This window comes from Petromyzon marinus, chromosome 18 (assembly GCF_048934315.1).
Source record: "Petromyzon marinus isolate PM22_M1 ecotype Great Lakes invasive population chromosome 18, UKy_Petmar_22M1.pri1.0, whole genome shotgun sequence".
NCBI lineage: Eukaryota > Metazoa > Chordata > Hyperoartia > Petromyzontiformes > Petromyzontidae > Petromyzon > Petromyzon marinus.
The window spans coordinates 3587886-3607646 of NC_133684.1; the positions used below are offsets into that span (position 1 = coordinate 3587886).

Here is a 19761-nt window from a genome sequence, read left to right on the forward strand (position 1 = left end):
ACAGATGTCTACCAGTAGGAGCCGATGTTTTTGTTTTACCCAATTGCTGGCATTTGCAGGCACCCATATTTCAATTGTGGACCATGCTGTTGCCATACCCCTCTCGTTCTGCCATGCCACAATAAATCTCACCCTGCACAATAACTGTCAGTCCATGTGCGTTTATGTTAGTCGCTGTGTGTGCGTGGCTCCATGTTAGTGTGATCATTCTCTCGAGTGAATTTTCTTTTTTGGCTGCCATTCCACCAACCAGACTTGGCCATCGGGGATCATCCTTTCTTGCAATGTGTCCAGCCCAACCAAACACCCTTACTTTCCAAGTGCGGTTGAACAGGATAATGCCCCGTTTTGAATGTATCCTTTCTCAAAATTCCTGCACGCACTAGTGAATGTGCCTTACGTAGTGCATGGTAAAATGTTGAGAAAACAAATGTCCAACACACGGCCGGCCTTACCCAGAAGATCACACTTGGATTACAGGTGGCTGCAAAAACCCAATGTGGCTACTTACTATCCTTAACAGTTAAGATGATAATAGGTTTTCCCCCCCCTTTTTTCTGGCAACAAAACTGAAACCTTTTTTACAAGGAATCATGTTTACATTAACCACAATACCTGCGGTCAGAATGCAAACAAAAAACACACTCTGATAATGTATACATTGTCCTTGGAATTGATTGGTCCACACCAGAGACAGCTTTTACTTAGAGCCTAGTCTCATATGGTGTTCGACCAGATGACGCCAAAATGCCTGCATTTCATATTCAGGTGCTCTCCTTTTTGTCTTTCAGTGTAATTCAAAGCACAGTATTAATCTTTCCGCATTTCTTTGTGCAGCTTTCAGCTGTTTTTCTATTTTGTTAGTGTCCAAGTTTCTGATCCATCCATCACAGCTGGCAATATGCACTAATAGAAAACGTTACTCATCTGGCACAGTGATGTGATGTTTTTCATTCTCAAATGAAGCTTTCCAAAAGCCCTCCAGCCTGCTATTATTCATCTCTTTATTGTATTGCTTTGATCTCAATCCAACTTACATTGATTACCTGAGATATAAATAGTACAAAGCCTGCTGTGTTTACCTCGTCTGCAAAAAAACAACACAGTTAACACAACACTGTGGTTCAGGACATGGCATTACTTTAAATGATTCTAAACAACATTAAAATCCCTACACGGAAAATTATGAATAAGACGTCACCAAAATACATAATGAACTAGCATTATAACAGACAGTGCACTAACGATTGGGGGTAAAATAAAAAAGCAAACACAATCACGTTTTCTGAAATCACAAACAAAAGCATGGCACTGAAAGATATAAAAAAATAAATACGGTGACCTGCAAAAGAATAAGGAATCATCAATATGGTAATGAAAATTAAAGTAAACATTTTATATTTTATTTAACCCTGTTCGAAAATGTAAATATATACAATGTTAAAGCAATGTATCGTGTAAAATGATTAAACGTTGTTACTTCAATAAATGTACTTATCTCCACAACATTTTGCTGTAAAATGTTTGAACATTACGGAGTATTTCCATTCTGAAATCAAGCACTATAAAGTAAGGTGTGGACAAATGGAAAGCACATACAGTATTTCAAGGGGCTTAAATAGACCTGTAGACAATGTCACAACTGTTCAGATTTTTCCAATAAATCACGAGCAGTGAGTGATGACTAGGTCAGGAATGAAGTCTGGTCTGGAGCACTGGTAGCAAAAATACGGGAATCCCATTTTTAAAACGTGAGTCACACGACTGTAACTTACAAGCCATTGCAAGTTCACAAAGGCCAACATCTCTGTTTTAATTGTTCAAATTAAACAAATGGCAGTGGTGCACAAGCACAGAAAACAAATACTTACCACGTTCGCTATTTACGATGCCATATTTTTGTTTCACTTTAAGGGCAGGTATTGTTTTTTTTCAAAGTATGTATCCCTGAATATGTAACTGCAGTCCAGGTATGTCCACATCCAAGTGAGAAACCAAGATTCATTGTCCAGACCAGTGAGTTTAAAATTCAACAGACAGGCAAACAATACGTATCCGTCACATATCTGTCTCTCCACAATAGATACAAGAACACATGTTTGTTTACACAATATACTGGAATTCGATCTGCGTTTCATGTTCGGCTTCAATTCCTTGCAAGCCTCCCATTCGACCACTTGGAGGAGCCCTCTGCTCTCAAAAAACCACGGCCGCGAGTCTACGGGTGGGTGCCAAAAAAAACACTAAAATGACACAGGCATGCTTTAAACCAGGGCGGACACAAAATGCGAGTTTCAACCTTTCCCCAAAATAAAATAAACCCACGGACGAACAGAGAGACAAACCACACAGCGTGCGTATTCACATCTCCAGCCTCTTCCCGGTCAAACATCGACTCGCTTTATGCAGGTAACCCCTTCCCCCCACCGACGGGGGAACTTTTCAAAAAATCTCAATGAGAGAACACACAGTTGTAGGTAAGGGGCACGTGCGGTAAACCAGAAAAGCCACCAACCTCAATCCACCCACCACCAGAGAGCCCCACCCACCACCAAGCCACCACCACCAATACAGTACGTGTTCAAAAGCCAGCCTCCTACGGAGGCCACCCATCAACACGCCCCCGTGCGGGCGGAGAAAGCCCCGGGCAGGCAGCCCGAGGAAGGGGGATTGGCCTTAGGGCTCATGGAAGAGGTTGTCGTTCTGCGCTCGTCCGTCGCGGAGTAGAGAAGCAACCCCTGTGGCCTCCACGTACACGCCGTGTAAAAGAATCAATAAAAAAGCCGTCTCTCCCCGCCCCCCGCTCCACTTCTCACCGCCGCCGCCGCTACCACCAAACCAACCGAACCCCACTCCCTCCTCCTCCACCACCACCACCCCCATTGTCTACGTTCTTCGCACTCCGATCAGCCGCGGCGAGCAGGGAGAGAATTCTCATCAACCATCATCATCATCAACCACCATCGTCGTCTTCCTCCTCCTCCAACGCCTGCTCCGGATCGTCAGCTGTGCAGTCGCCATGCAGCCGAGGCTACGCACGTCTTGAAGCTCTTATCGATTGATGGTCGCCGTCTCTACTGCTGCTCTTGCTGCTACTGCCGGAAGATTAACGTGGTTTGGTAACCGGCGACGCTTCCGCGGCCTCCGGCACAACTTTGTCTCGTTTATTCACTTGATTTGTTCTTGTTGTCGATTTTTGTTTTGCGTTTAAACGAGGAGAGGGGGGGGAGCTACCAGAGGAATTCTCTCGCTGTGCCACGGCTTTGGCCGTCGTTTAAAGCCCTTCCTTCGGTGTCGCAGAACTCTTTGAATCGACGAACGAAGTAGCAAGCTCTCCCGCTTCCGCGGCCGAGTAACACAGATTGCATGTCGATACAAAAGAGGAAATTGATGTATCAGTTTTCCGACAATTGGAACCCCCCACTCCCACCCACTCCACGATGTATGTAGGAATTGACGCGTGGATAGGTTCAATTCCGATTCGTATGCCGTCGTCGTGAACGAAGAACGTGAATTCATTGTAACACATTTCTCGATCAACAAGAGTGTTGCCACCAACAGAGCCGATCGTTGTTCGTCTCCTGGAGATTTTGGTGGTGGTGGTGGTGTTGTTGTTGGTGTGGGGGGTGCTGGCTTTGTGCATTTGAGCTCACCGGAGAGAGAATGGGTCTGACATTGAGGTGGCGTTCTCCAACCACCCTCATCCGAGCTGCCCGGGGTTTAGTTGTGTAAGCCCGCTCGTGTGTACCACACACGGGAGAGGAGGAAGAGGAGGAGGGGAGGAAGAGGAGGAGGCCCCTTTTTGTCGTCGTCGGAGCGATGGGCGAGCGAGCGATTCCGTGAGTCTGCCACGGCGCCCAGAGTGTGTGTGTGTCGGGTTGGGGGGGGGGTGTGGGAGACACTTCCACAAAGAAAGAAAAGGGAAGAACGTCATGGACGGAGTTGACCTCGCCGTGACTTTTGCCGCCGCGGCACGAGAAGGACAATAAGCGAATTCTCAGCCAAATATTCACGGGCGCGCAGTTTGCACCACGCGGCGACGCCTACGAAAGCGCAGCCATGGACGAGTCCTCTCTGCTGGACCTTCTGGAGTGCCCAGTGTGTCTGGAGCGACTCGATTCCACCGCCAAGGTGCTGCCCTGTCAGCACACGTTCTGCAAGCGGTGCCTGCAGAGCATCGTCTCGTCCCGGCAGGGCGAGCTTCGGTGTCCCGAGTGTCGCACCCTGGTGCGCTCCGCCGTAGACGATCTTCCCTCCAACATCCTCCTGCTTCGTCTCCTCGACGGGATCACGCGCGGAGGTCACGGCCCCCACATCCAGCCGGGTCAGCCCGGGGTTGCTGCTGCTGCTGCTGTTCCGGTGCCGGTCCGGGTGAACAGGGCGGCCCGTTTGGCAGCAGCAGCCACGTTGGCGGGTCCACCGTCCAGCAATGGGGCACTGCCTGTCCAGACGCTCAGCAGGAGCAGTGCCGCCGCCGCCTCTGCTGTCAACAAGGTGAGCGGAGTTGAGCCGTGCGTGTCCACGTATGTGTTGACTCGGTCTTAAGTCGGTCAACCCATAAACGGCCAAGGATCAGTCGCTCCAAGACCCGCCTGTCTGCGAGACTTCGACACTTCACGCGGGCTCGAGGTGCACCTAGCCAGGCACCCGCCTATTAGTGGAAAACGGCGGTTTGTTGTGTGTGTATGCATACATTGTATTGTTGATTGCAGACTGTGTACCCATGGTCTTGTTTATTGTCTGTGAATGATCGCCAACACACGGTCCCCCTATTGTCTTCCGCCTTTTGAAATCCATGTTAATACTGTAACGTCTGAAGTTTTCCACTGAATTTACCAGCTATTCCAACCATTACCATTATATATTTCACATAGAAAACATCTGATAACGGCTCGTTTAACACGGACAACCATGACCGAGTTAAGCAGACCATGATGATGCTCTATAAGGTCTGGCAAGCTCAAATTTGGCACAAATTTGGTGAAACAAAAACAAATTTGAAGCAATTTTTTTTTAATTTGGGCTCTGAAAAATTGTGATGCAGAGGTTGATTGGATTGCTTTAACTATTGTGGTAAACATTTTCAAATATCCATAATCCGTGAACCAAGTCATTTGTCTCCGGTTCAGTGTTACACTAAAAAGCTGACTGACTGCATACGAAACCTGCTATTCGTTACGAGTAATCAATACTATTACATATTACTATCTTCTTAGCACACTGGCCCAAGTAAGTAGAATTATTCAGCCAGTAATGTCATCAACCTCTTAACATCCCTCCACTAAACTTAATGATACTCCACTGCCAGAGGAGTTCCTCTGCCCAAAACCCAGGCACTTTTTTCTCCAAAAAAATACACCAACTAAGCTCAAAATCCTCCACCAGCCCCCCTTAATATTGTACAGTGCTTTAATGGTGTCAATCTTTCATGTTTGAACAATAATGTACGACGTTCAATGAGTGTACGACATATCCCTAGAGCCTGTGAGTACATGCTGTGAAATGTATACCGTGGAAGGACTTGTGGGACGCGAGTTTGATTCCTGGTCACGGCTAACATCAGTGGGGAGTGGTATCTGATCTAGTCCAGTCCCCCCCACTCCTTTAACCAACAATGACTGGCACGGCATGGGGGGAGATATACATCTAACATTGGGTGGACAAAGATTGCACACTTATTACATATTCTGTGATGCAAATGTTGATTAGTGCTACGAGGTGCGAAATGTTCTTCATGATTGCATATATTTGGACACGTCTAACCAATTGCCATACTGTATTTTATTGGCGGTGAAGCGTAGCATGAAAATTTGTGCGATTTAATTATCGCATATATCTCCATGGGACAGACTAGTGTATTAAGGTGATGCATCCAGGATTACATTTAAGCATAAAGTATTCAGCTCGCAGTAATTGTGTTTGCGATTTCAATATACAATATACAGTCTGCTGCATCATCAGCGACATGCACTATATTGGTGTATTGGGAGCTTTTTCATTAGGACTGGTGGAAAGAATTATGTGCGAGCAGGATGGTGTTTCCAGAGATTAAGTCCGATTATTCCAACGTGTCAGCTCAGATTTTCCTGATTGCCCAAGTCAAATGTGGCTAATCAAATTAATGCAACTTCCAGGATTGTGGTCTTATCTTGAAATGAAATCAAATGGCCACACCTAACACTGCACAATCACAGCTGGACCCTCCAACATGCAGCACTTCACTGCCACTTGTATTTCACAGTCCTGATGTCCTTTCAATATCAGGATGTAGGAACAATTACAATTACTGTGCCTCTTCTAGTTTAATTAACAATTTAACATGTAAAGGGAGTTATGTTAATCTCGCAATAATCTGCTGTTAATGATACATATCACAGCGTGATATATTTGACGATATGCACTTCTCATTATAAGCCCATTGCGTGTGCTCTGGGAAGTTATTATCTCGGTTATGTCATTTGAAAGAAGATTTTATTCCAGTTAAGTTGTTTGGTTCAGCATGCGGCATCAATGGCAAAGCCGTTTGCTTGAGTGGCTGGTGATGTAATCAGAAGTGCCGATTGCTGCCCGCATAATGGCTCCATACGAACAAGCTCTCTCTGCAGGTCATTAGACTGGCATGTGGCATGTCCAATTCTGCCAGCAGCAACACTCGGCTTGAAAAGAAGCATTCATGAAAATTAAAGGGTGCTGTGAACAGCTCGGCTTTGTAATGGGCTCATTAAGAAAGCTGCTGTGTGACGTGGCAAGATCGTGTGTGACGTCACGCGCAAGACTGCCACGCCGAGTTTTCTGGCGAAGATTGTGAATGGATGACACCAGAAGCTTAACCCCACTCAATGTTTTTTGTGTTTTTGAGTTTTAAGTGTCAGGTTTAAATGTTGCCGAGTGTATAATGTGAGCCTTCCCAATAGCCTGGATTAGTTTATTTGCTCGATACAAGCTAACATAAGCCGTTTGTGTTCTGTTTGATTAAAATTGGGGTCTGCCAAGTTCAGAATCTGTATTAATACTGGAGGAATCCGATGAGCTTTATGTATCTTTTTCACAGATGTCCAGTACTGTTCTTTTTTCACAAGTTGTTTACGAATACATCCTTCATAATACGTGTTAAACTGAATGCATCCTTGTTATAAAAAAAAAACTAAATTTGCCGTAGAACATTAATTGTGCATTGGTATCCTCGCGACATCAATAAATATGTGAACGAAGGGAAGAAGTTACGAGCGAAATAAGACTGCATTTCACGTGGTTAATTGTTGCCTTTGGTTTACATTGACCTGAATACAATGACAATTGTGGGGAGCTCCTGTTACCTGTGTGCTACGGTGCAACTCGTGCATAGTATGCTGTAATCTGTGGTGAAATCAGAAATTCTAAGGGGGACGCAACACCATTTGAATTGAACACATTTGTTTTTATAATACAGTATTTAAAAAAAAAACACATGTACAGCACTTGTAATAATTCATGTCAATTAGAAATGATCATTTTTTTCTTACAATTTAGAATGGAACTCTGCTTTAAGCTCAAACCAGTTACTTAAATGAATACAAATATCACCTAAATAATTTTAAAGAAAACCATGAAAGTTGCATGCTACGTGTTATTCCCCTCGAATGTAATGACAGAACAAAACTTGTACGTACAGAACATGCATTGCTTTATCTTGGAAAAAGTCCAACTGACATTGATACACAACGATGTTTGATATGATAAAGGTAAGTCATTGTGTGAATACATGCATATTGTGTGTCATAATTAGATGTCAAGTTGCCTACATGTTCAGGAGCAGATTTAGTCGTCAAGCATTGATGCCGAGGGTATTTTCTTGGCTAAAAGATAACAGATATTTTTCATCTACCGATGTTCATTTAAGTCAATGCTCTTAAGTTGCTATATCTATTTCAATCAACTACTGAAGCAGGCAGTAATGGCTACAGCAGTTGCATTAATCATTTTGAATGGCTTCATAGATTCTGCATCTTTAATATTCAACAGACATGTAAACAATTGACTCCCCCCCACCAGCAGATTTATGATTTGTAGTTTTTGTCTTGTTATTTACCACCTCTTACATTATTTAAATTTCATTGTCACATTTAGTACGGTTTAATTTGCTACTTAATAATTTGAGTAGAGTCATTTTTGCATTCATTGCAAATTATTGATTCTCACGCACAATTCAACACGTGTGTTGTGAGTGGCTGAATCGCTTTTATTTGATGAATCAGTTAATCGTTATAAACCTGGTATTCATATAAGCCTGCTGAGATGACGAGTTTTCATAATATAGAGTCGTGCGAGTTTGAGGCCTTCACCCAGTGGTAGGATAATTTATTCTGCTGTTGAAGTCATGCGAGCCAAAATTATAATTAAGGTAAAGATTACTGAGTTATTGAATGGCGGTGGCCCGTTATTTTGTGGGCCATGATCCCTTGGTAAGTCGGTGTGACTGTGGGTCCCGAGTCGCATAATGATGCACATTTTTCCCCTTTGTCAGTTAATGTAGAAGTGGGCGTCTTTAACAATGCAGAACATATGGCGTAGAAGAGCACTGAGCAAGCTTTATGGATGAAAACATTAACGGTTTTTGCAGATTTCCAGAATTTTCTTTTTTAAAGAGACACTTTTGTTGAAAAGGTAGCTGGCTACATCGTTGTCTGAAAACGACAAGGCCAATGCGCCCCTTGTGTTTTCAGACTAACACCCTGACAACGATGTTTTTCGCTCGCAGGCTAACGTCAACCTGCTGGTGTAAAACTGTCACACCTATAGAATCACCTGGCAGCCTATCAAGTAGGGGGGAGGAGTGATTAAACACCACACCGCCTCCTCTCTTGGGGCGATTCAGTGATGTACCTTTGTTCAGGTTGTGATTCTATTAAATAATTGTTTCTTTTTTGGTGAATGTATTAGCCCCGAAAAGCTGCAGGACCCTCATGATGAACCCATCACAACGTAAAACGAAATTTAAATGATCATCTCTGTCAATCCACTGCTTGCCGGAAGGCCTCCCTCCATACCATGTCGATCGTAGGGTTTGTTTGACCATATTTAACCACGCTTGTCACTTGTCAGCATATGTTGGTGATGGGGGGATATGAGATTTCGGATACAACACACGTAGGAATCTACAAAAATCAGTTCTTATTCACATGATTTGAAGCATATATTGCGAGCATAGTTTATGCGGGGGAGATAAAACCAACCAGAGAACCACGAAGCTTTAATTTTCAATTGCCCGGTCTCATGCGTGTATTGATAGGGAGATTAGACCGGAATCTTGCAACGCGACAAAGATTGATGACGACTGCTGGTTCTGCAGCATAGAGTGGCTGTTAACAGGTCCTTCATTCAGAGGCCAGCCGAGTGCAAGAAGGGTTCGACATCATTAAGGCTGGAAAAAACGAGCCCTCTGAAATGCCTAAGCTGGCACCAGATAATTGGCACTCCCAGGGAGGTATATCGTGCTGCGGGATTATATTTTTCAAATACCACGAGCTTTTAATTCCCTTTACATTGTGCTGCTGCATTCCTAAACGCTGCACACACCACCACACACCTTAGTCCAATGGCATTTGGGTGCGATGCCAAGAATTTGCACTTGGTGTGTCCGTGCCGGGGCGCTGGATATTTATACCCACATCGCAGCGCGGCTCGAAGTGTGTGGTTTTTGCCACCTGAAGCAAAGCGGTGGGCGAAAAAAATGAGAAACGCAACTGTTTAATGAGTGTGATTCGCAGTGCGTGCGTGAGTCTCACTGCCAGCAGGGCACATGGGTGCGTGAGAAAGAAAGCGTTCACGTCTGGCAGCGAAGACGGCTGCCAGGAGTGCACGTTCGGCCCGGAATGCCGCTGCAAACTGGTTTTGGAGAGCGACTTCCCTCTTCAGTCCTCCAGGGGTATCGTTGTGGCTGGGATAATTGCAATTGAGCTGTTAATCCTCCTTCGGTATGCCACATGCCTGCATTGAATGCATCCTACTTTCCAATTACATTTAATTCTGTAAGGAGTTCTCATCGGTGATTTTTTTTTCCCTCCATTTCCCTATCATGCCGTATTTACCATCGCTCTGAGTCGGCGATAGCTGACCCCCCAGGCCTTGGAGGCTAACCTCATGACACCGTTGCATGTCACCCAACCGCTTCACTCGTAAATGTGAAACGCGGTGCTCGCATTGCGAACTATTGCTCCATATAGTGTGCAACAAATCTAGTGCTGTGAGCGAGATGCTTATTTCACGTATGTCAACGTGCTGATTATTTGCATGGAAGTAAGCCTTTAATTTTCACATTTCATTTCACACAAAATATTCCATCTGATAGCACGGTGCACTGTGCAGTATTTGCAATTTCAGCCCCCTGCCAAGTCTGCTGCCTATGTATTTGAAGCCCATCGTCTGTCGAGGCGATGCATACTGTGCAGAAAAGAAACAAGTAACCATTTTGGAAGAGGAATGTAGAGCCATTGCTGAATAAAAGTATTTGTTACAGAGGTCGCCCTGAGTTCGATTCCCAGCCACAGATCGCATCGGTGGCGAGTGATATCTGAACCGGTTCTGCCTGTGGCTCCCAATCACTGACCTCCATTGACCAGCATGGTGAAGTATGGTCAAACAATCTACATGACTGCCACTGCATTGAGTGGCCTTCATCCAGCGTTGGATAACATGGGCTTAAGAAACTCCCTTTTCTTGATAGTGGAGTGGCAGAGGCTGCAAGAGGATGTGGTGTTGCCTGTGGTCACAGGTCACTTAACCTATTCACCCTCCTCCTGCCGGCGCTTTCAAGGTATTCTGAGTCGTGCACAGCTCGGTCAATTACTATGCTTTTGTTATTTTGTGAGCATCTGCGGTGGTGTGTTAACCCATAACCAGCACCCGTGTCTCGGATTTTTCGTACATATTGTTTCATTCAAACAATCGCCAGGTTTGTTATTTGCGCTGTCTCATAATGGGGAAAATGCGGCTGACGTTTTTAATAAACAGTAATGTAATGCGATTCGGATTTATATCGTTTTCAAATGCAACCACATCTCAAGATACTTTACAAAACAGTGGGTTATGCGTCACAGGGGATGGAGAGAAGGCATACCGGTATATACCTGTTAAGCATGGGTGACCTCCATGCACAATAAACGAGTGTAGTTGGAATTGTGAGCAGTGAGAGGCATTATAGAAAATGCCATTGTTCTGTACTACCCCCCTTCCCGCTCTACCTTCAACACTCACACTGACCCGCATGGTGAAGTATGGTAAGACAACCCTCGGCCTGCACAGCATGGCAAGGATCTCTTCCAGAAGTGGATTGACATGCGGGCTGTATATGGTGCAGTTTTCACTCATTTTATATGGTAGATGCGTTCCAAAAAAAGGGGCACACTCCGCAAAATCGCATAAAACGAACCCAGTCGCCCAACCCCCACAATGCACCGCACGAGACAGCTGCCCGCCAAGTAGCACAGAGTATAGAATCAATGTCCGATGTCTGACCACATAGCCGCATATTAGTCAATCGCGTATAATAGCAAATTTTGTGTCGAAATCGGTAAGCCGCATATACGTGAAATTGCACAAACCAAAGCCGCATAAAGCGAGGGGAAACCTGTACATTTGTTTTTTGTTAACAAGGAAATCGTAAGCAGAGCAATGATTCATCACAGCAGACACGAGCCCAATGTCCAATCGTTTTAACATTATGCGGCACAGTACTGTATACATGTATCTGTTGTTCGACTGATTTGATTACAAATGCGGTGATGTTTTCAAATGTCGTGTTTGTAAGGCCACTGCCAATGTAGTGCGTTCAAATTTCGTTTGAGACCGTTGCTGATTTTGGACAGGCACCAGTAGTTCACCATAGAGCAAACCACGGTAAGGCGTAAGGAAGAGTTTTATTTTTTTTATGCAGCCACTTTTTTTTTCCGTCGTCTTGCGTATAATTTCTAGTGACAGCCGGGGGCTAGAATGTCACGAATTGTCTTACCTGCACCGTGAAAGCACGAACAACTTTGTTGAACAGTTTTACTTGTTACATCGTGTACGGATGTGTAAAAGAGGTCAGGGAGTAACATTGCAGGGATCATAGAGGGCACGTACTCGGCCTGTTTAACTTTAGGCCAAACTCGTGGAATGAATTATGAGACTGGACTAAGGCCGTACATTACAGTACAGAACGTAATGGCGTACGTAACCACGAGCATTTTGATGATGCTCCACAGATACGTAAGAACATGTTGGGAGCAGATGTAACGATACGCACAGGTTAGAACAGGTACATGCAATCTTAAAATCCAATAACTGTTACGTTGTTGAGTTTCAAAAACAAAGAACCCCAACTGAAATGCGGTGAAGACGTTTGGTTTTAGCTGTTACTGGTGACCAGGGATGTAATGCACATTCCGCTCCTATGAAAACACTTATTGTATAAAGCCGCACAGTGCTGTACTTGTAAAAATATTTACACAGCATTATCGCTTGAAGAATTTCAAATGAGCTTTATCAATGAGCTTTTGCCTCGCTGGAGAAAGCTGCATATAGGTCAGTGGAGTGGAAAGCTCGTGATTATGAAACGATGAGTCTTAATCCCAGCCGTGGTCCACTGGGCTCCCATCATCTGTCAGTGGCAGATACATTGAGCACCACCTCGTGTATACAGTGGCACTGGTTGTGAAGTCAACAGAGGTTGTGCTGTACTCTATTACGGTTATGCCTGTGTCTGCAGTGGGAATGTTACATTTTCCACCGTTGGCTTAGTGGCCTCTCTCCACAGGCAGTGCTGCCCCAACACTTGAAAGGACAAGGGAGAAACTTTGACCTTCGACAAAGCATGGCATATCGTTATGTGCGCATGTGATGTTCAAGCGAAGAGGCTTCACCTTGAAAATTATAATGGTGCCTTCGGGGAAAATAGCTGTTGAGAAGACCAAACTGTACCTGTATTTCTTCTCAAATTGCAGTGTTTGAACTGTAGTTTCTCTCTGCCAAATAACATTTGGCTACTCGGCGTACTTGTTTGGGTTTATTACCTCTGAGATAAAAACAAAAACAGGATCTACCACGGGACGCAGAATGTCAAATAATGCAGGAGAGAACGAACCACATGTAGACGCGTTGTCTTGAATACGAAGACTATTATTACACAACTGACAAAAAATCAGGACTTTTAATTCCCATGGAAGACCTGCACGATTCCCAGGATGGCTACCTCAAAAAGGGGACGTCCTGGAAAAAAACAGGACAGGTGGCGGCCTCGAATGCTTTGCACATCTGTTGAAACGGAGGTCAGCCGGAGGGCAGCCGGAGGGCAGCCACGCTTTGCTGCTGTATATTTCCTTACCAAGCTCGAGGCCGTCGGCTGCCATTAGCAGTGTTTAAAAAATAGCTGAGCGGAGGGTGTCCCCAGTACCACCGGCTTACCACCGTGGCGACGTGGGCACATGGCACCACCAATCTAGGGGCGTGGAGTGGCATCGTTCAGTTGCCGTTGTGTGAGGATTTACAAGAACAATCGTGCGTACGCGTGCGTTACATATAACACTTTCCGACGTGTCTGTCCTCGGAAATGTTGACTGTACTGCAATGAGCATTATTGAAACCGATGGGTCAACCGTGTATGCATTTTTGAAAATGCGTGTAATCATTTGGGCACTGGTTTGTGTCTCTAAGTTTTGGGCAGCCCTTTGGTCGGAATGAAAATATTTAGACTGGAGGAATACGATGAGCAATGAAGCTCTTTTTCACATATGCCAAGTAGGGGCGGATCAGCAGTTTGACTGGTTTTCAATTCGGTTTGGATCAGTAATGGCAATGCAGATTTATTCTAAAGTTGCGTTTCGCTTTGGATCATAACTAGTTTTATTTTGACCCCATGCAATGTGCAGACAGATGGATGGACAAAGCTGGTGCATTAGCACCTCTAACCTTGGTTGGAGAGCATTAAAGAAACAAACACTTTACCCATATGTGCCAGCCGTCTGTTATCTACACCGTAATATTTTTCTAGTTACATTTTTTTTGTGTTTCTTTAATCTTCTGAAGTGTGTTTTGGTTTTTTTGTAGACATTGCAAAGCATTCCTGGAGATCTCAGAGGGATCTTGTACAGTGCTGTGTTGAATGTTATTTTGCTGGATGAATCGTGTGTAAGACCCACTGAGCTGTCAGGCTGTGCTTCGGCTGGCCGGTTGATGTGCTCCAATAGAATTGTCTCAATGTTTGACGTCCCGAGGTCCTATACAACACCTCTCTCCCTGTTTATTTACTCAATAACATTGCACACTAATTTATATCGTGGAAGTGAACGTACGTCTTAATCGTTAAAGATCACTATTACTACACGGTAATAGCGTTTAAGGAGAACTCTTGTAAACGTCACAGGATCCCGATCGAATAATCGACGGTGATGATGATGTATACAGTATAGCCCTGTCAATCTGCCGCCGGGATGAAGTAATCTCCACGCCGTGTAAGCCGTGGAGTTTGTTTGACCATACTTCACCATGCTGGTCAGTGCGGGTTGGTGGAAGTGGGGGCCCCAACACCTGCTTTACGCCATCGATGTTGGCCATGGACGGGAATGGAACACAGGTGGCCGGGTGGCACCAGCTCATGAGCTACTGCTTCGGTGCATCAATGTAAATGTAAGGAAATAATAAAACGGGGATGCCAGGGGGCGTGAGGACTGCTGGGATCATTACCCGATGCTGCCAGCGTGATGCCTGTAAGTCGGTCCTCCCAGCCATGCTTACAGCCATGTTGAGAATCCCATCATGAAGATGCTGCACTGTAGCACAGAGTGTTTGTAAGCCCTTTTTACGGCGGAGCCTGCATACCCCTCGCTGTGAAAGGTCCACGTTTATTTGCGTCTATTTGGTCGATTTCTGTGCATTTTCTTCCTTGAGCGTTGGCACAGCGGTTAGCGCGTCTTGTGCGACGAACCGTGCGACCTCCGCTCGATTCCCATTCATGGCTATCACTTCAGCAGTGCGCAGTGACCAGCTTGGTGAAGTATGGCCATACAAACTCCATGAATGAGACAGCATGGAGTGGCATTCATGCCGTAGTTGATTGACAAATGACTTTAAACCATCAACGTTACTCTATATTATTTGGTATGGTTAGGATGTACAGGACATGCTAGAATAAGCACATCATCTAGAAGGGCGTGCAAGTAATGAATGGAAAAATGCCTTCATGTTTTGTTTTTTGCGCAAATCCATCTGTAGGTTGTATAACGAGCACAGAATTGCAGGTTTTACCTTAATGTAAAAAAAAAAATCTGCTAAACAGGCTGGCATGTCAACATCTGTATATTCAATTTAGATATTCTCATTAGCACGCAAGCTTGGACACAGGCACTGGTGTGGAAATACAAGCAACATGCCGTTTTCTAAGCCATGTAAATTAATGCGATCGAAAAACCACATACTCAAGTTGTCCAAACACTGCTTTGTAATAAAACGGTTTCTGTGTACATATCTCTACTCTCTATACCTGTTATTATCAGTAATTCCTTTGAAATGTTAAAAAAACACATACACATTTCTGGGAAACTTCTGTCTGAAATTCCAGCACATGTGTGATCAAATTACTTTTGTGACCTATGCTTTTTTTTACACAAAGACATATGCCTGGAATACGCAGAATAGCAGACTCTAGTCTGCTGTCTTGTTAGCAATACTGTAGCTTAGTATTTGTCTTCAAAGCTGGCTTGTGCACATCTATTAAGGATTGCAGGTTGTTTTTTTCTCACAAACAATACCGTACCTTCTACATAAAAAAATTATCTACATTGTATAATATTAATGCACATTATGAACATACTTGTATGTAACAACGTGTATTGTATGTGAAAATAGACTGCTGTATCACACAAGTACAGCATAGACCATTCATTGGTATGTGCTTTACGTATAATGTGTTTATTTGCTTGCAATGGGAGACGGTAGCGTAGTGGTGAATACTCTGCGCAACAGACCCTGCGACCCGAGTTCGATTCCCGTTCACAGCCAACATGAGTGACTGTGTCCTCCCCTTGGTGCGACTCAGACTTAAATGAGTACCTGATGTATTGTATTAAACAATCAGCACTGGTGTGACAGGAGGTCGGGCATAGCGCTTGCTAGCCACCCCCTCGTGTGCTGTGCCGTGCCGGCCTTAATAGGTGCTCGCTAACACTACACGGGAGATTTTACCGTTTGTGCTTGCTCACAGAGCCTCGTGGGTGAGATACTGACGTGTGGCAACTGATATATTTTTTTTAAATTGTGCGCCGGTACACTCTGCTCCAAAACAAGAAGCAATAAACACGGGCGACGGTGCCAGACGGCAACACAGACAGTGTTCTATTTCTGTGCTTCAGGCTGACGGGAGAGGAGCCTCTTTTTATTCCTATTACTAACAATAAGCGTCACGACATTAACATTAAGAGCGCAACACGCGGCGATGCCCTCCCCTCGCTTCTGTTGTCACAAACCTTGCAAACACGATTCATGGTGGAAGTGTCCGGGATCAGATTCTCAGCCGCTCCACCGCGCAATGTATTAATCTTTAAATCTAGAAATGTATTTATCGCCGTAGTTTACACCCAACAGGCGTTTTTGGCGCCATGGTGTAAATGGTCAGCAGACTGCACTTGACATCCAGAGGTCACCGGTTCCATCTTCTGGCACGGACAATGAAACAAAGGGTGATTTTTTTGTTGTTATTAAATCCTCCCTCCCCCCACACCACCATGTCCATCCAGCTGTATAAATGGGGTTCATTGCCAGTTAGTCGATCGGTAGGTTGCATATGGTGAGGTAAAGTGTGGGTAATCCCACCTCTTCCACGATGTCTAGGCAGCATGGGAGAATAGCCCCCCCCAAAAAAAATACCCTCTCTAGAGATCCTTTAAAATGTCAGCCCTTTCGCCAGCAGTGCTGCAAAGGCTGCGAATTCAGGGTTGCACCTATACCCTTCCTCCCACCAGCCCCCCCATTGAAATATTGATCACAAGACTGCTCTTATGATGAATAATTTCAGGTTATTTTGGATGAGATTGTTTGGCACTCTGCTGCTCTGTTTTACCGCTGTACTGCGCCACGTAGTGTCGTTTGGGCAGGTAATGCCCCCCACGTCAGCTCGTGTGCGATTTAATAATATTGGAGTCAATTCAGAGCGCGGGTACGGTACATTTATTGTTGTTGTTGTGTCGAGGTCTTAAAACGTATCTCCGTGCACCTCGGTGGCAGATCGCATTTAATTGGATCGCGTAAGACTTTTGACCAAAAAATAATAACGGTCACGGTTTTTGTTATTAATTTTGCAAGCGCACCAGCCTTTGAAACGAAATCCCGCGTCGTTGGCTCGCTCCTGCTCTCTCTGGGCAGAAACAAATGAATGAAATGTCTCTCAGTAGGGGTGAAGCGTGCACACTTCGTCCAATCCCCGCTGCCCGAATCATCCTTAATTGGAATGCGGGTCTTGGGGCTTCCCTCCATCTCCCAACCAACCACCACCACCACCACAAGACAATGCAGCCGTTTTAGATCCTGGCGGCGTCGGCTGCTGCTGGTGACGACGGGGAGCGATCGCCAGTGCCGAGACGAGACGCGAACGAGACGTCGTGAGCAGCTGATGGCACGGCGGAGGAGTACGCGGAGGGAGAGCCTCCCACACCACCCACCCCCTCCTGTCGTGTAATCGGTTTTCCGTGCAAGCCTGACGCTGGGTTTTTTGTTGTCGTGGCGCTCTCGCAACGAGGAGCCTTCACAGCCGGGGCCGCCTTCCACATCGTCGTTAGCCAGCCCGCTCGTCTGTCGGCGCTTAGAATTCACATGTGTGCTTTCCAGTTCGTGCGTTGGGGGTGCTTTTTGTCAATTTGCAGCGGGTTACTAGTATATAGATCAAACGGCTGTGCGTTTTAGATCTAAATTTAGATGTTGTGGTTTAACGTCCCTCGTGTCTGGTGTGTTTATTTTACTATGTTAATGTTACACTGTCCATCTGTTCGTTTTTTATTTTATTTCACCAGAGCATAGACTGGACTGCAGTGCATTGTGTGCATCTTTGTGTAAAGGAGGAAATAATTTAATGTCTTAAGAAAATTATTTTTCAGTGTACTTTGTATATTTAATGTCTGCATACCACCAAACTTGTGGTTTTATTTCGTATGCAGTCAATCCGAAATTCAGTGTTAGTATAAAATGAGTAGTCGGAAAAAAACCCACCCTCTGCGCTTGTGCAGCGTGTGCTCATTGCAGTTATAACCGCGTGCATAATCACGAACACACGGTTCAAAATGTCTGCATGGCCCTTCCATAATTACCCATCGAATTCCGACCCGACTCTCTTCTTGCCGGTTTTATTCCGAGTCCCGTTCCGTTGCTGACCCCCTCAAACCTAAAGTGATCCTGACGCCGTAATCCTTCCCAGAGCGCCTCGGTAATCTGAACCCCCCCCCACCGATTGTTACGGAGGAAACCCATGAGGGGGGGGGGGGGTCTTCTTAAAATATCGCACATGGGAAACGAGGTTGGGGTGGAGAGAGCCAAGCCAATTTCAAATTGTATTTTTTTTAGCTTTGCTCACAGGATTTAGGCCAGCATAGCAACGCATCCAAATCAATTAATCCATCCTGTACCTGACAAGCAATCCGTTTCCAATTACTGTACGATTCTTTGGGGCTTGTGTCTTTTTTTAGCTCCATGACAATGGTGGTGGTGGTGGTGGGGGCGTGAATTAAAGAGACAGGAAAATAAAGAACGTGCCAGGTGTTCAGGCCACGTTGCTTCCACGGCCGGAGAAATCTCGTGGGGAAGCGTCAAGGGTGAAGGAAAAAGTGAAACATTTCCTTTGCCTGAAGATTGATGGGGTCTCCTCGGTAGTGTCCGTATGCCATCGTGCTATTGGAGCACTTAATAAAACAGATTTCCACGAATCCACGTGGTCACCCCAAATTTCTACGCTTGTGCAGTTTTGACTACCCCCCCCCCGCCAGGACGAATAACCGCACATCGTGTCCAATGTTCTGACCCCCTTCTGTATCTGTGTATCAGGCTTCCCCCCCCCCACCACCACCATAGTTGAGGGAGTGGCCAAGAGAGCTCTGAACCCATACAATATGCACGCCTTCTGAAGTACCTTTTCGCCACTGAAAAGCAGCAGCAGCAGCAGCATCTATTATGACCTATTACACACTGCGTGTTTATAAAAAAAAACCAAAAAAGTCCCCGCCCGGCGAGGTCCCTTTAACATTTGATATGATGCTGCATTGTGTAATGCCACACAGTTGACCGTGTAATTTAGAAAGATCCGCACGGTATTGGCTGCTTGTTGAGGTTTTGTGGTGGCACGCGGGTTTTATTTTACACGACGCTACGTATTTCCATTAAGTGCCCAGCATTGCCTTGTAATTATGTCTCATACAGCTATAGTGTGGAATCCATTTGTCAGGGAAATGGGTTCCTCCCATGTGGTCCGGCCATCTTGAAACAAAATGGGTTCTTCACGCAAGGAACCATAACACGCACGTACTAAATTTTGATTTAAAGCTTTCGTGACTGCAGTAATTCATATTCTTAGCTCTTTCGGTAAAGTCACGTTGAAGGGAAACAATAAAATAATAAAATATATATAAAACAATAAAAATTCTCACGACGTTTCCCTTCAACGTGACTTTACCGAAAGAGCTAAGAATACGCACGTACTATTTATAATATACTGTTAAAGTGATTCCCTTACTCAAATGATCATTGAGGTCGTGCTTGTCACGTGGAGAT

The 19761-nt window shown here is 45.1% G+C and overlaps 1 protein-coding gene across 2 annotated transcripts in view; it reads left to right on the plus strand.

Moving 5' to 3' along the window:
* The first annotated feature begins 2393 nt into the window (after positions 1-2393).
* Positions 2394-19761, plus strand: part of LOC116943578 (E3 ubiquitin-protein ligase SH3RF1-like) — a 122651-nt gene continuing 105283 nt past the window's right edge. For both annotated transcript variants that reach the window (XM_032956533.2, XM_032956534.2), the window contains exon 1: positions 2394-4494. In XM_032956533.2, the coding sequence (XP_032812424.2) occupies positions 4060-4494 (435 nt within the window). In that variant the 5' untranslated portion in view covers positions 2394-4059. The remainder of the gene's footprint in view (positions 4495-19761) is intronic.